The sequence below is a fragment of the Podarcis melisellensis genome (assembly GCF_964234715.1).
Source record: "Podarcis melisellensis genome assembly, chromosome: 9".
Classification (NCBI taxonomy): domain Eukaryota; kingdom Metazoa; phylum Chordata; class Lepidosauria; order Squamata; family Lacertidae; genus Podarcis; species Podarcis melisellensis.
In genome coordinates, this window is record NC_138541.1 from 13,788,761 (window position 1) to 13,804,260 (window position 15,500).

Consider the following 15,500-nt stretch of genomic DNA (forward strand, 5'->3'; position numbering starts at 1 on the left):
TGTGAAAAGCTACCGCAAATCAAACTACATAGTCAAAAGTATTTTCTTGCCTGTCCAATTATTTCCCTTTCTCATACCTTTGACTTCGCTTAAGGTAATGTGCTGCTGCTTCTCCCCCCGCCTCTGCCCCCGCTCCTTTCTTCATTTCCGATTTTATTTTTTTCTGTGATATTGTTCTCTCTGATCTGCAACAGCCTCAAAAATCCTACTTCCCAAGACCACATATACAAACTCCCTTTCATTTTTTTAAAAAATTCTCATTTTCTGGTCATCAGTCTAACCTGTCTTTTGCTGTTTGCTATCAGCTAGTCCTGCCCTTTATCAAATCTTGTCCCTCAGTTCTGCTGGCATTACTTAAAACTACAAATACTGTGTGTTTGGATTATCAGTTTAAACACAAAGGCGGGAAACCAGAATCTGCCATGGGTCACTATTTGCTCGTCGTGCACAACACAAATTCAGAAAATGGCCACTCGACTCATATTCCATTCATAGGACCTGTGGCACCCACCCATGCCATCCAGTATCTATTGCCAGTGTTGCCACTGCCATTTTGTGCACTCTCCAACACGGAGACCTGCCAAAGCACTACAGTGGACCTTGAGCAGACAACTTAACTGATGTCAGGTGAGGATTCTGTATGGGGGCAGCCAATGAGTTTGGGGGCTAGTGAAGTGAACTGCAGTGAGACCAGCTACAGTGGTACAGCAGTATCTTGACACCATCGATGGGGATGCTCAAAATGCATCCGTCCAGGCCTCTCTGTCTGACCCACAAGGCTCTCCAAAGCTACACCATCTCACCCAAGGCTACATACTCTTACTAGGCCTGCTTTGCACCTGAGTGATGATAAAGGGTCTGGAAGCCAAGCCTTAGGAGGAACGGTTGAGGGAACTGGGTATGTTTAGTGTGCAAAAGAGGAGACTGAGCGGAGATATGATATCCATCTTCAAATAGCTAAACAGTTGTCATGTGGAAGATGGAGCAAGCTTGTTTTTTCCTGCTCTGGAGGGTAGGACCTGAAACAATGGATTCAAGTTACAAGAAAGGAGATTCCGACTAAACACCCAGAAGAAACTTTCTGATAGTAAGAGCTGTTTGACAGTGGAACAGACTCCCACAAGAGGTGGTGGACTCTCCTTCCTTGGAGGTATTTAAGCAGAAGTTGGATGGCCATCTGCCAGGGATGCTTTAGCTGAGATTCCTGCATTGCAGGGGCCTGGACCAGATGAAACTCAGGATCCCTTCCAACTCTACGATTCTATGTTTCTGCCTACCTAAAATGCATCATTGAATGCATCTTACTGGCCTGGATGGAGGATAGAAAGCGGTGTGTGGATGTGTGTAGGAACTAGCCTACTGCACAAAGGAAAACAATTACCATTCAATGCTCTGTCAACTTTTGACTCTGTCCGTGCCCACCATTGGCGTGTGGCCCCCAGAAGGGAATGTTGCCCTCTGGCTGAAAATGGTCCCGTCTCTGCTTTACACCAACAACCTTAGCAGGTTATATGATCATGCCTGACTCGTGAAAAGGTTTCTAGGTCAGGGTGCTTCGCTGGTCTGAGCAAACAGTGGTAGACTGATCATGCTGCTCCTTACTGGCAACTATTCGCCTTCCCTTCCCTTCAAGCAAAACGATTACGTTAGAGGCCGTTCATGATTGATCGTGTGTTATTTCAAAAGGCATTTCTGACACCAACTCTTGAGTTTAGCTTCAGAACTTACCTCCTTCACGAAACAGAATAATGTAATATATTTTAAGAGGGCTGCATTACAATCAATCAACATTGCTGGTAGATTATAGTCTCTCTGCACTGCAATTGCATAATGTACTTCATTAGATATGTAGTTTCATAGATCCACAAAACCAATCTCTTCATTGGCGTGCTTTCTGTTTCAGAAAACACTTGCTCCAGGTTTCCTAATGACTGTAATAATTTCCAGCTTTCAGGGGTGCCCTACGTACCTCGAAGTCGCAAAGCAGGTCCTGGAAGGCAGTTGAATTTGGAATAATGGATGTTTCGTGACCGCTGTCAACAGTCCCCACCAAGGAAAAGGTCAAATGAAGAATGTGGCTATTCAGGAGAGAGCGTTTCTTCTTTAACAGCATTGCCAATAACTGAAATACAAGTAAGCAACATATGGACACTGAGTGGCAAAGTGTGTTTCCCCCCTCCTTTTATAATTCTTACAGCCTTTTGCAGACAAAGGAAATATCATCTTATTCCAAGCATAATAAAAAGTATCACAGCAGGGCAGAGTCATTCGCAGAGCCATGCTTTTGTAAATTCAAAGATCATGTATAGTGTACATTTCATTGTCGTAAACTATGGATAATACCAAGAATTACAATGGAAAAGCAGAAAGAGGTAAAGTTGACATTAACCGACAAAACAGCAGGCATTCTGAAGTGAAGAGGCTATTCTCAGGGATGTGGTTGCTAGTGACTAGTCCTACACAGAACTACTTGTCAAAAGGAAACAAAAGAAAGTCATCATGGTGGGCAAAAAGATTGGGGGTAGCCATTTCTGAATCCATTACCTTTGAATTCCAAAACCTTCTCTTTGATTTTTAAAAAATGTGCTTAGAAGGAAGCAATTTCTAAAGCACGTTTTACTGCCCAGTGTAAGTGTTCCTACCTCGGTATGGAACATAACTTGTCTGGGCCGTGACTAGTTTCCAGAAGACAATAATATTTGGTGCCTATTGAAAGCAAATCAAATGCAGGCAGAATGGCTAATAAATAAGCCTCACAGTGATGATTATCTAGTTCATTCAATGCAGTACTGATTAAACAGGACTCCTATTGGCAAATTCAGTTCAGGGGCTAAGTGATAGATGGGCCTCATACACAAAACGGCCCCTTCTAAATCGTATGGCACGTTGAAGGTAAGGGAAGTCATCTTGGACGTGATGAAATTAGAACAAGGGTCTCATCTCCTTTGATGGAAAGTCATTCCCAACTCGTAGGAGAAGCTCCATCCATTTGTCCGAACAAATTACTATGTTTTCAAATAGACAGATAAATCAACCTCACTGCTGGCTTCAAATGCCCTTCAACTGACACAGATGGTGCACTGCCCTTGATTACGGTAACAACAATAGAAGCTCCTCCTCATGTATTTCTCTTCAGGCTCCTGCGTGTTCTTCCTTTGATTTGGCAGCAGATAAGAGTCTCTGCTGAGCTAGCAGATGTCACAGATCTGACACGATGACCATATTCTGATGGCGCTTCACTTTAACCGCAGAGCTGTCACTGACTGAAAGCCTTTCCAGTACACAAGGAAACAGAGCTAAATAATGCAATTGACTTCAAAGGCAAGGTAGTAATGAAATGTGTTGATGCATCAATGCTTGAAGTGAAAAATCATGTAAGAATTCAAATCACACGCACCTGATAACCTTTGATTCTTTCCATTTCTTTGCTAGCCAGAGGGTTGCTCTTTACCACACACACAAGTGCCTTCACAGCAGCATACAGCCCCTCGACATCTGAAGCCATGGCTACCAGACCCAGAATAGCAGCTGCTCCACCAATGTACTGTAACGTAGTGGCAACAGGCTTTGGGACAAACGTTCTTACTCCTGAGCATAAGGTGGCAAAAAATAAACCAATTGGCATTAGTGCATTTCATGGATTGCTGTACAACCAAAAACTTCTGTGATTCAAAAACAGCGGATGCATTTCCCATTTCCCAAGACCCTACAACATCAGAAACAGAAACAAACAAAACCAAACAAAAGCCCTTAATGAGCAGAGGGGAAATTAGCTCATTTGTAGTAAACGTAAACTATATAAAATTAACATGACTTCTAGCGCATTTTGCTCTCAAAGGAGACTCACCATCCATTTGCTGAACAATTACATGCAAATAAGACAACGGAGTATAACTGAAATTAGAGATGGGGCAATTACTCAATTATATGGGGTGCTCAAACATGTGCTAACAATGCTGGCCTAATTAGTACAGCCACAACTCAAGGCAGGCACAACCATCCTTCAAGCTCGTCCGTCCTCAAACTGGTGGTGCGCCCAGCAGAGGATGGCATAGTGGGGATGCCCCACTCAGATAAATCGCTGCAGAATACCAGGATGGAGTGGAGGAGGGGTGCAGTGGTGGCAAGGTTGGTGCAAGGTAAACCGCAACCCAATGCTTCTGCCATGGTGACTGCACCACACCAGCCTCACCACCATTGCATTCCTTCTCTCCATCCCAGGATGCTGCAGTGATTCAGCGCTATCACCCTGTCCACTACTGCTTGTACCTCTCCTCCACCACTGGCAACTTGCAGGGCAGCAAGTGAGCTCTGTGGACTTTGGCCATAACCCATAACCTTGCCGTTGGCTACTTACTCCACTCCCTGCTGCCAGTTCGCCATATCTATCCAAGGTAAGGGTTTGTTTGTTTTTCTTGGTAGGTGGATGGGGGAAATGGGGTGCTCAAGTGTGCAACTTAAACTACTTGAAGAAACATAAAGCTACTGAGATTTTTTCAGCGTTGATTTCTAGTCAAGCCAGTGTCATCCATGCCTTGCATCAAATCTCTCCCCTAAACAGCCCATCTAACTCACTATTGTTTATACTGAGCAAAAGCAGTTCTCCAGGATCTAGGCAGATCTCTTTTCCGATCCACACCTGAAGATGCTGGGGACTGAAACTAGAACCTTCTGCATGCATATATTGTTTTCATAAATTTATTTCATTATAAATACAAAGCTCTGTCACTGAGCCGTGATCCTTCCTGCTCTCATAACATTCCCCCATGGCAAAGCATGCACGAGCCTAAAGTAAAAACCATCCATTCCCACCACTAATGCTCATTTGCTGAAGCAGATTTTTATCCTGCCTTTTCATTCTGAAAAGTACCCAAGGCACTAATAGGGACCAACTTGCATATGACTAGTCAGCCAAGCGAGCAATAAGAAGGCGCATGCGTTTTATCCAAACTCCACAAAAGCGAAGACCACAAGCTTTGGCTATTTTAAGAATCATGGATTTGGAAGCATGGGCCACCAAAATAATAATAATAATCATGGACACAATAATTTTCAGAGATTACAAATCTTGACGTATGAGGAGGGACTACAAACCAGATGCCTAGAGGCCAGGAATTGATAGAAACATTGTGAGAATTTCCTAGGAGCAGACTGCTTGGTAAACGAGGAAGAAATAAGAATGGCAAGATTCCAGATATGTATTCCAAGCGACAGCAGGATGCTGCCAATCATGTTCAGTTATTCTTTTATCGTGCAGAGGGTGCCAACACCACAAGGCAAAGCCAAAGAGCTTGAGTCAATGCCTAGAGTTCGTGATATTGGGGCAGAGATCAGGATTCCCCATCCCATGTGCTGGGTGTTCCTCTACTTAGGGGGAAAAGAAGCACCTGCGTTTAGAGGACTCCCAAGCTCGGATCTGAGCCTTTAGTACCATGGTCAGTGTGTAAAAAGCACCTTAAACTCTATATTGCAACTAAACACTGGAACTAAAAAAGTGAAAGAACTGCAACTCATCTCACCCAGATATCCTATCAGAGCTGCACCAATGGTACGTGCAGGTCCATTCAGATGTCCTCCTGAATTGTGAAGCAGCTTCACTGGAGTGGCATTCTCATGAGATGAAACAGCCAACTAATCAAAACAAGGAAAACTGATCATTTAGAGGGTTTCTTCAGTGACACAAAGTGTTTAATACATTTTCATGAAGTGGCAGAATAATGCTTAGTCCCCCCCCCCCAAAGGTAAGGTTAGGTCAATTCTGAACACCTGAATTTTGATTCAAGGATTAATGCAGGCTGAGCTGTGAGGTAGCAGGACTAGCAGCCTAAAGAGGCAGTGGAAGTATTTCTCTTGGAAGTTTTAAAGAACAGGTTAGCAGATATGGTTGAATCCGCTATAAATTTACAGACTTGAGTCAACTCTTTGTGGGTCCATATAGATAGAGGCATCATAAAAGGAGACCAGAGGTGGCTTCTGTAAAAATGCTAAGCACATAGTGGGTCCTGAATTTCATTAACCCCAACATTCTCCAGTTCTGTCAGAGTATGTCTCTCTAAAATTTAGAAGTAAAAACAGATGATAAAACTATAGGGAAATCAAAATGAAAAAAAACAAACAGCTGATCTTACAAAGCCCAGTTTCCCATGGTCATCTCCCACTTTGCACCTACATGATTTTTTCATATCACACTTTAGCAGTGGTAGACCCAAGAGAGGGAGATGAAATTAGTGCTGTGTGTGTGTATGTTTTTTCTATTACGTTTTATTGTAATTCATATTTGTTGTTAGCCACCCTTAGCCCGGCCCTGGCCAAGGAGGGTGGGGTATAAATAAAAAAATTAAAAATAAAATAAAATACCCAAATATGTCTACAAAAAGACTAATAGCTTTCCTACTCTGCAATATTGTATAAAAGAGGTAATAAGAACACACTTTACTAGCTACTAAATGATCACTGCTGTATTATCATTAATTACTATAATAAAAATTTTTATCAGTAATGATAATTGTTATTACTACTGACATTGGGCAGGCACCTTCATTATCCTCTTTTTGGTGCCTGCTTAAAACATTTTCTTTAGGCAAGCCTATCCAGACACCTAGATGTGTTTTACTATCCAAAACCATTTAAAACAAAATCAATGTTATTAACTGTTTTTACTAATATTTTATATATTTTTTGTAAAGAGGTTTTATTACAACCAAGGAGTATATTAATTTTGTTTAATAAATTAAAATAAAGGTATCCACACAAGTTATTAACAACTAAGGAAATTAGTTCCAACTGTTTTCTCTGTTTCAGCTTTAAACGCTTGCTGCAAGCTTTTCTATTCCGCCAGACATCTGCAGACACTTAAGAACACATATTTCCACAACAGCTAATTGATGTTTGATTTAAACTTTTTATATGGCTTTTACTGTATGGTTTTATGTAATATTGCTGCAAACCGCTTTGATTTTTTAAAAAGAAATAGCCATATATAAATATTTTGATAAATAAAATACACGAATAAAAGGTTAACACCTTAGTCTCAATTCAGCAGCCCCAGCACACATGCATAGCTTCCAGTATTAACAGTGCTGGTGCATGCTCTCTGTTAATGTGTGTGACATCCACAATTACATAACATGGCACTTCTCAAGTTAAAATCATAAAACAAGCCAGATGGTAAAGTCTTCTTCAACCTGAGTGTTGCAGCTTACCTGCTTGGCTATGGCCTTACTGTCCAGTTTGTTATAAACTTTTCTGATCCTTGCCACTGTCAGTGACGAAACAGAGAGTGCATAGAGGCCAAAAGAAACTTTCTCTTCTGGGACCAACGATACTGGAGACGGGCTGACTCCTTCTGGTTTTGAATCCTTGCCTTCAGAATGAGAGAAACACATTTCACTATGAGCTGATGCAATGTAGTGGATAAGACAATGTCCTGCCTTGCCCAGTGTTTTGTCTCCCACAGGGACCACCCAGACCTGGTAAGGGCACAAACAGTGGCAGGAATTCAACAGCCATCTCCTTCTTGGAGTTCCGCAACAACTGGTACTCAAGCAATAATGGCCCCTGAAACTGGATGGCAAGTATAGTCATCATTACTATAGAGGCCTATTCACCATGAATTTGTCTAACTCGCTTGTAAAGGCATGTAAGCTAGTGTGCAAAGCTCAATGTGTAAATGCTAAAGAACAATGTTAATTAATTCTGTGGTTCAAATAAACAATATTGTGGGGGGCAATTTTTACTAGCTAAACTCCAGGCTTTTACCATCTCAAGCCAAATTAATAAATTCTTAGTTTAAAGTATTATATCTCATTTTAAGATTGCACTAAGATTATAATAATAATAATAATAATAATTTATTATTTATACCCCGCCCATCTGGCTGAGTTTCCCCAGCCACTCTGGGCGGCTCCCAATCAGTGTTAAAAACAGTACCGCATTACATATTAAAAACTTCCCTGAACAGGGCTGCCTTAAGATGTTTTCTGAATGTCAGGTAATTCTTTATCTCTTTGACATCTGATGGGAGGGCGTTCCACAGGGCGGGCGCCACTACCGAGAAGGCCCTCTGTCTGGTTCCCTGTAGCCTCACTTCTCGCAATGACGGAACCGCCGGAAGGCCCTCGGCACTGGATTATCACAAAGTATCTAAATTGTATTTTGTACACCTTTGAGGTCTCCTCCCCTTTTGTTTCTTTGCAGGTGCCAAATTACAATAGTTTTGAGGAAGAGCTTTTTGTGGTAGTACAGCTTTGGATAATGAACATGCTTGCTTCTCAAAGTGATATCATTCATATACACACACACACACACACACACACACACACACACTTTCCGCGTATGTGAATAAATTAATCCTACTCCAACCTAAATCAAAAGAGAAGCAAACAATCAAAAAAACACCACACTAGGATAACTTTTACTTACATGGCATATATACAGCTTGAAAGCTTCCAACATAGTTTGGTCCTAGTTCATAAATCGTGCTAACACTTGATGGAGGCAAGACCTCTTCCAAGAAATGGGTTGGCCCCAGACGCCAAACAAGGGATGAGAGCTGGCGTTGAGCAGGTGGTGAGCCTATATAGGTGTAAACTGTGCTGACTACTGGTGGATTAGCACAACTTGAACCACCAGGACTACTGTGAATATAATGAAGCTGTAAAATAAATACCAATGCTGATCAGAAAACAACACAATTTTTTTAGCATGCATAAATTCATTTAAACATTAATGGAAGTCTGTAACAGAATAAGAAGCTTCACAAGCTGACTATGATTGGAACACATGTGCTGATGGCAAACATTTTGAACATTCCCTCCAGAGGGAATTTAATCTGGTTAAATTTGCATATATTTGCATATTTATATAAAGTATTTCAGCATGAAACTGTCTTTCCAAGCATACTTTCAAGGAAGAAAGGATGCTTTTTAAAGGTTTTTACAGTATCAGAAAAAAGGTACGAAAAATGAGAAAAACAACCTTGAAAATTTAGCAACACATGTTAATCATTTAATGCTGCAATCCTATGCACACTTACCAGAGATAAGCTTCACTCAACAGCTAACATCTGAGTAAGCATGCACAGGAGTGCACAGAACAACTGCATCTTTAGTGAATGCACCATCCATTCAATGAAATATTTAAACAAGGAAATTCCTCTCTGACAACAGAGCTAAGAACACCTCTGGCAGTAAGAAAACATGCGATATTTGTGTTTAAAAATACACACAGATGCGCAAACATAAAATAAAAAGATTAATTCTCTTCCAAATCCATCCAATCTCAATATTCTCCAAATCACGTACATGTACTGATATAAACAAATGGTTCAAATAAATCAATCAATCATCTCCCCTCTCACAAAGGTAGGACCAGACACATAACCCCTCTAACCCTTAATCCAAGGCATAAAACAAGGTCCTTCCCAAACACTTAAAACGTTGGAATTGATCTCCTTCAAAACACAGCCAACACAAAACCCAAAATCATATAATTCCTTCACGCTCCCTGCTTTTCCCTGCCTCCAATTAAAGTAATCCTTTCATATCTTCTCCATCCTGACTCCATCCTTCTCTGCTAGTGATGGCTGGCTAGCGCTAGCAGGAACAAAAGCAGTAGGAAAAGAAACGAGTCTCACATCACCAAAGTGAAGTACTGCTACTTCAGAACACACTAGGGTTCTTTGGCAGGAAAGGTGCGGAAGCAGTCGCTTACTCAAGGAGGGACAGAGAGAGGGGGGGTCTCCTCTTTGTCTCTAGATAGGGTTGTGGTGGTGATTTGCTGCTGCTCTATGTACTTGCATGGTACCTCCCTGCCCAAGAATCCATAACCCAAAAATGCACAAGGAGGATTAATCAAGTTCTCAACAACTTTCAACCTCCTCCATCACTCTCTGACTAAAGAAGAAAAATAAGCAACACCTGGGGCTGGTCTTGAGACTTTCTCAAGTCATTTTTGCACAAGCTCCTCCCACAGGGGAGAAAACGAGAGGTGAAGGCAACTGAGAAGCAGCAAAACATGAAACTCAAGGGAAAGGTTCTATAAATCACACGTAAAAGAGATAAACCTATAATGCACCTAAAATGGAAACCCAGCCAGATGGGCAGGGTATAAATAATAAAATTATTATTATTATTACTACTACAAAAGGTTAATCTTCTACCAGAAATGCACACTCTGCTTCATTTCAGCAACCAAAACACCACTTCACTTGATTCATCCTATTTTGCTTGTTGATTGGCATTAAAGAGTTATATCACCAGAAAGGAAACTTTCATGCTTCTTTCAATAATACCGTGTTACATTGAATACCAGAAGGTAAATTTGAGATACATAATGAAATATGTAAAAAGGTAAACTATTGTTACTGGAAGTATCTATATACCAGCCATCTATTTATGATGCCAACTGTTATAGGAAGAAGATAGGAATTCAGAACTGAAGCTTAATCACTCTGTAAATGGAAATGTTCTGATAAGCTTTTAGCCGGAAAGGTGTGAGAATGCTGTCCGATTAACTAGCTGAAAGAAGGGCTGGGAAACCTCTCATTAGTTTCAGTCAGCTGAATTAATCGCAACAATACCTAGCCCACTTTAAAGAGGAGGGATCCACTAGTCAATTTTAAGGAAACATGATAGATAGCTCAGCAGCACATTTCTGGGCTTGAGTGACATATTAGTTCTGCAAAAGAACGCCACACAGAACTGGTTGTGGCTAATGTCACACAGACTGGGATGGCTGCTACAATGATAGGCTTCTGCAAACTGCTGAAAGCTTTCGGCTGAAAGATCAGAGATGCTGTATCATCCATCGAACCTGACTTTTGACATCACTGATTTAAATAATGCAGAGGGGACTATATACTGCTAAGTAATCATTTATTTTCCCACATGCTTCTCCTGTGCTGTTTTCTTAATAGCTTTTTGTCTCAGGTACAGAATTGGGTTTGTGGTGTTGGATGGTTCACTGCGTTTGTGATTGAGAGAGACAGCCTACTCCCTCTGCTAACCAGCTATTCTGTATGCTATTCAAGGCTAGTCATCTGGAAGAAATTCCCCAAGGGAAGCAAGATAACTCTAGGCCTTTAAAAGAAGATTTCACAAAACCAGTAGTATGGACCCCACAGTTACAGAATACCTGGAAAGAAGGTCCTGATGATGGCAGCAAAAACTGTGCTTTGATCTCTGATAACTGATTAACACTGATCTCACATGCACCCACAATGCACAATCTGGTCAGAAGAAAACACCCACTTCACTTTAACAGCTGAACCATGAGTTCAAAACCAACACCATCAGCAACTCAAGGCAACCATTCCAGGTTGCACTCAAACCTTAAACACAAAACATGCTCGTAGTCCTTCGCACACATTATCTCAAGTAAGAATCAGAATGTCATTGTATTCAACTTACCTTCACAGTATTTATCAGCTGCCCATCAATGTAGAGTGCAGCGGTGCTGTTTTTCAGCATGCCTTTGCTCATAACCAAAACCATATGATGCCACTGGCCTTCTACTATATGGTCGCCACAACGAAAACGAGTGCAACAAGGGAGGATTTCATAGCAGGAAGATTCTTCACTGAAGTCATCAACTGAGGACAAAAGAAAATTAAATGGCAGCTCCTATTGCCATATAAATACATACATTAATTGAACAGTCCCAAGTTGGAAGCAGGCTGTATTCTGTATCACTTGCAGTTTTCATCAAAAGCAACCAGACATCCAGCACAGTGCTATGGCCTCAAGGTGAGGAGTGGCAAGTAACAGAGTAAAAATGTTATGTAGCACAATCTTTAGTTTTAGTGCATCAATAAAGCATTCGATTCAGTGCCAACTAAATTAAGATTTAGTACTGTACATTCAGACCTATCCACTCCCCTCTCCCTTTTAATATTAAGAATGTTATGATTTGGGTAAGTTATTTGCATTCAGAAATGCGGCAGTTAAAACTTTTCTTAAAGTGACTGTTGATAGAAGGGAGAAAAAATTGCAATCCTGATTTGAAAAAAAACCCTGAAATCAATGTTTCCCAGTTCAGATGTCACAGGGGAAAATGTGGTTTAATAAATCAGGAAATCTAATGCTGAAACTGGGCACATAAGCGGGGAAAGGACTGCTCAAGCTCATCACTCCATTCTGGTTGACGGGGGGAGCATGGGCTATATAAAGCCTTACTGTCACAATAACACAGAATGGTGAGGAATATATGCTGCACAGTGTGCTTCTTACCATAGTTCTGAAGTAGTTCTTCTTTAGTTGAAACAATCAGTGACCGGTCTTTTGCAGAAAGGACAATGGCAAGGCATATATAGTGCTGCTCGGAGCTGTTTGCCCGTCTTACAACTGTAAGTAACCTGACTGGGTGATGATTTGGAGCTGTACTAAAATGTTCTATGCAAAACCAACTTGAATAGCTCAATCCAGATGGGGGTGGGAAAAGTCTCTCTCCTGTAAGAAGAAGGGGGGGAAAGCTAGATGTAAAGGCAAATGAACACAAGAAGAACAGACAATGAAATTGACCCTGAAACACAGTCTTGTATCAGGGAATAATTCTAAAGCTACCACCTTGAGTGAAAGACAGGAATGCAACTGGGGCTCCTCCAAGGCAATGGAGGCCAGACAGAAGTTTCCTGTGGGATGACCACATTCCTGCCTTCTAGCAGTAGGAGGAGCAAAACCCAACTGGGTCAAGTATGAAACCACAGTAGAAAAAGCCAGTTCTTCAAAAACTTTGAATACAGTTTCTCCAAATTTGCAACTGTTTGTGTAGGAGTGAAGTGAGAATTCTGAAAAGGTGGTAGACATTAATACTGTTTATTGTTTATATATACACACACACACACACACACACAGTCATACCTCGGGTTAAATATACTTTGGGATGAATATTTTTGGGTTGCGTTCCACGGTGACCCGGAAGTAACAGAGCACGTTACTTCCGGGTTTCGCCGCTCACGCATGCGCAGACGCTCAAAATGGCGTCACGCACATGCGCGGAAGTGGCAAATCGTGACCCACAGACGCGGGTTGCATTCGCTTCAGGATGCGAACGGGGCTCCAGAACGGATCCCATTCGCATCCAGAAGTATCACTCTGTCTGTGTGTGTGTGTGTGTGTGTGTGTGTGTGTATGTATGTATGTATATATATATATAATTTAAGAACCTGTTTCTACAGTAGTATATATATCAATTAAAACAAAAGGTCACATTTTATTAAACCTTTTCTACATGCTCACACCAAGAATGCTATATAACAGGGGTGGCTAATGTGTTTTCTTTTTCCTTTTCTATATGCTTTCGGATTTTACAACATAAAGTCCCCCCAACCCCACAAGACAATATTCCAGCTCTCTCTCACCGTCTCAGATCACAGCCAACCAGGGATCAGACTGTGAGTAAGATGATATCATGCTATGTAGCCAATCAGTTTTGGTTATGAAGCAATGCCAATGAAGACAAATGAAGTGGCATTTTCCCCTGCTGGGGAGGGGCATGTGCATGTCTCCTACACTGCCTGTTCCCCTAGCACAATATGTCGGGGCAGGACAAGTTGCTTTATTGTTTTGGCAATATGAAGACATATTCCCTACAGAAATTCAAAGAATACAGTTGCCCGGTTGCCTTGGAAACTGAGAAATGTACTCCCTTTCACTTCCCTTGCCGTGGTATTCAGATCTGCATCTAGCTAACACCACGTCTTGCTGAGATCTGCTTTTGCACTTCCTTTGTTATGGTGTGGCAAAACAGGGAGTATCATCCCAGTTATAGCAAGGATGCTTTCCCTCCTTCTACATACTGTTTCAAGTCTCCCCCACCAATCTTCCACAAGGAAGATTTGTGAGGAGCAAGAAAATGTTCATGCAGCTCGTGACCCCAGTTCAGCTCAGCTCTAATAATGAGATAAATGCACAACTCTGGATTCTTTCTACTTAGTTGGGGGAAAGCAGGGGAATAACAGGTAGAGTTGAGCATGCTGCTCATTTGCGTTGGCTTATTTTTAACAATGGCTTAATGCAAAGGCAGCTAACCCATAGGTTGAGCTGGATGCAGCCAGCATGCCACATGGGAGCTGCCCAGAGTGGCTGGGGAAACTCAGCCAGATGGGTGGGGTATAATTAATTAATTAGTTAGTTAGTTAATGCCAAACCAGCCCCCACAGCCTTACTTCTCTATCTTGGCATTGGTGATGCTCTGTGCTATGTTCAGGAAATAAAATTCCTCTGCTGGCTCAGTGACAGGGTTGAGGGGGCTGGAAGTCCTGTATTTTACTCTTCACAGAACCTTCTGCAAAATGTAAAAAGGCAGTGTCTCCCTCCACCCACAAAGGGTGCGTGTGAATTAGGATGGGAGTGGTTTTGCAAGAGCGCTCATCCTGCTTTGGTAGAGGTGTAATGAGTATGTGTGCTACGAGTGTGCCAAGGGAGTGTGTGCATATAATAGCCATGTCCACTGCTGATGACCAAAGTAGCCCTGGGATGTAAAAGGTTAATCGCCCCTGGCAACCGGCTCCATGTAAGAACTAAGTGGCTCTTCTGCCACTGGGTTATTTTTTTCTGTGCCTATGCTTAGCATTACTTTTCATTACATCAAAAAGTCCCCTACAATTTTGGATGCAGGAAACATTTTGCAGTAGTCTGATGGAGCTCCATCACAATAAACATAGCTTTTTTCCCTGTTGCAATCTTGTGGATTCCTAGTGCATTCAAGAGGATTTCTTTACATAAATTAAAAGTAAACTGAGTCAAGAGTAGTTACAGGGCTGCTTTCAGAAGATGACAGACACACCAAATCCATCCCATATGGCTACGGCAAAGGGACTTACCAGTTCCAATTCCACTGACCACAGTGCCATCAATAAGCCCAGTTGTGACCACATTGTTGGTAGGTGCATTATGAGGGGCCAAACTTGGTAAGAACAGACAGCTGTTAAATAAAGATCAATGAGTTAAGAACAGTACTTCCAGTCAATATCCATCAGGTGTTATCACTTAGTCCATGGCAGGGAACAGAGAGAGTCTTTTAAGCAAGGTAAAGGTAAAGGGACCCCTGACCATTAGGTCCAGTCGCGACCGACTCTGGGGTTGCGGCGCTCATTTCGCTTTATTGGCCGAGGGAGCCGGCGTACAGCTTCCGGGTCATGTGGCCAGCATGACTAAGCCGCTTCTGGCGAACCAGAGCAGCGCACGGAAACACCGTTTACCTTCCTGCCGGAGTGGTACCTATTTATCTACTTGCACTTTGACGTGCTTTCAAACTGCTAGGTTGGCAGGAGCAGGGACCGAGCAACGGGAGCTCACCCCGTCGCAGGGATTTGAACCGCCAACCTTCTGATCGGCAAGTCCTAGGCTCTGTGGTTTAACCCACAGCACCACCCGCGTCCCTCTCTTTTAAGTAAAGGGGTGTGTAAAAGAGGGAAAATACAGATTGCGCAACACGCTCTTGATCCCTTAGTGATCAAGCCAGCATTAGGAGCATGGCTCCTTTTCTCAAGAGCATGAACG

The 15,500-nt window shown here is 42.1% G+C and overlaps 1 protein-coding gene across 5 annotated transcripts in view; it reads right to left on the bottom strand.

Annotated features, from left to right (window-relative positions):
• Positions 1-15,500, bottom strand: part of WDFY3 (WD repeat and FYVE domain containing 3) — a 128,707-nt gene that overhangs the window by 58,190 nt on the left and 55,017 nt on the right. For all 5 annotated transcript variants that reach the window (XM_081924725.1, XM_081924723.1, XM_081924724.1 and 2 more), the window contains 8 exons: positions 14,822-14,922; positions 12,228-12,446; positions 11,409-11,590; positions 8,422-8,653; positions 7,203-7,363; positions 5,520-5,631; positions 3,398-3,588; positions 1,970-2,122 (listed from right to left, as the gene is read on the bottom strand). In XM_081924725.1, coding sequence (XP_081780851.1) covers positions 1,970-2,122; positions 3,398-3,588; positions 5,520-5,631; positions 7,203-7,363; positions 8,422-8,653; positions 11,409-11,590; positions 12,228-12,446; positions 14,822-14,922 — 1,351 coding nt within the window. The remainder of the gene's footprint in view (positions 1-1,969; positions 2,123-3,397; positions 3,589-5,519; positions 5,632-7,202; positions 7,364-8,421; positions 8,654-11,408; positions 11,591-12,227; positions 12,447-14,821; positions 14,923-15,500) is intronic.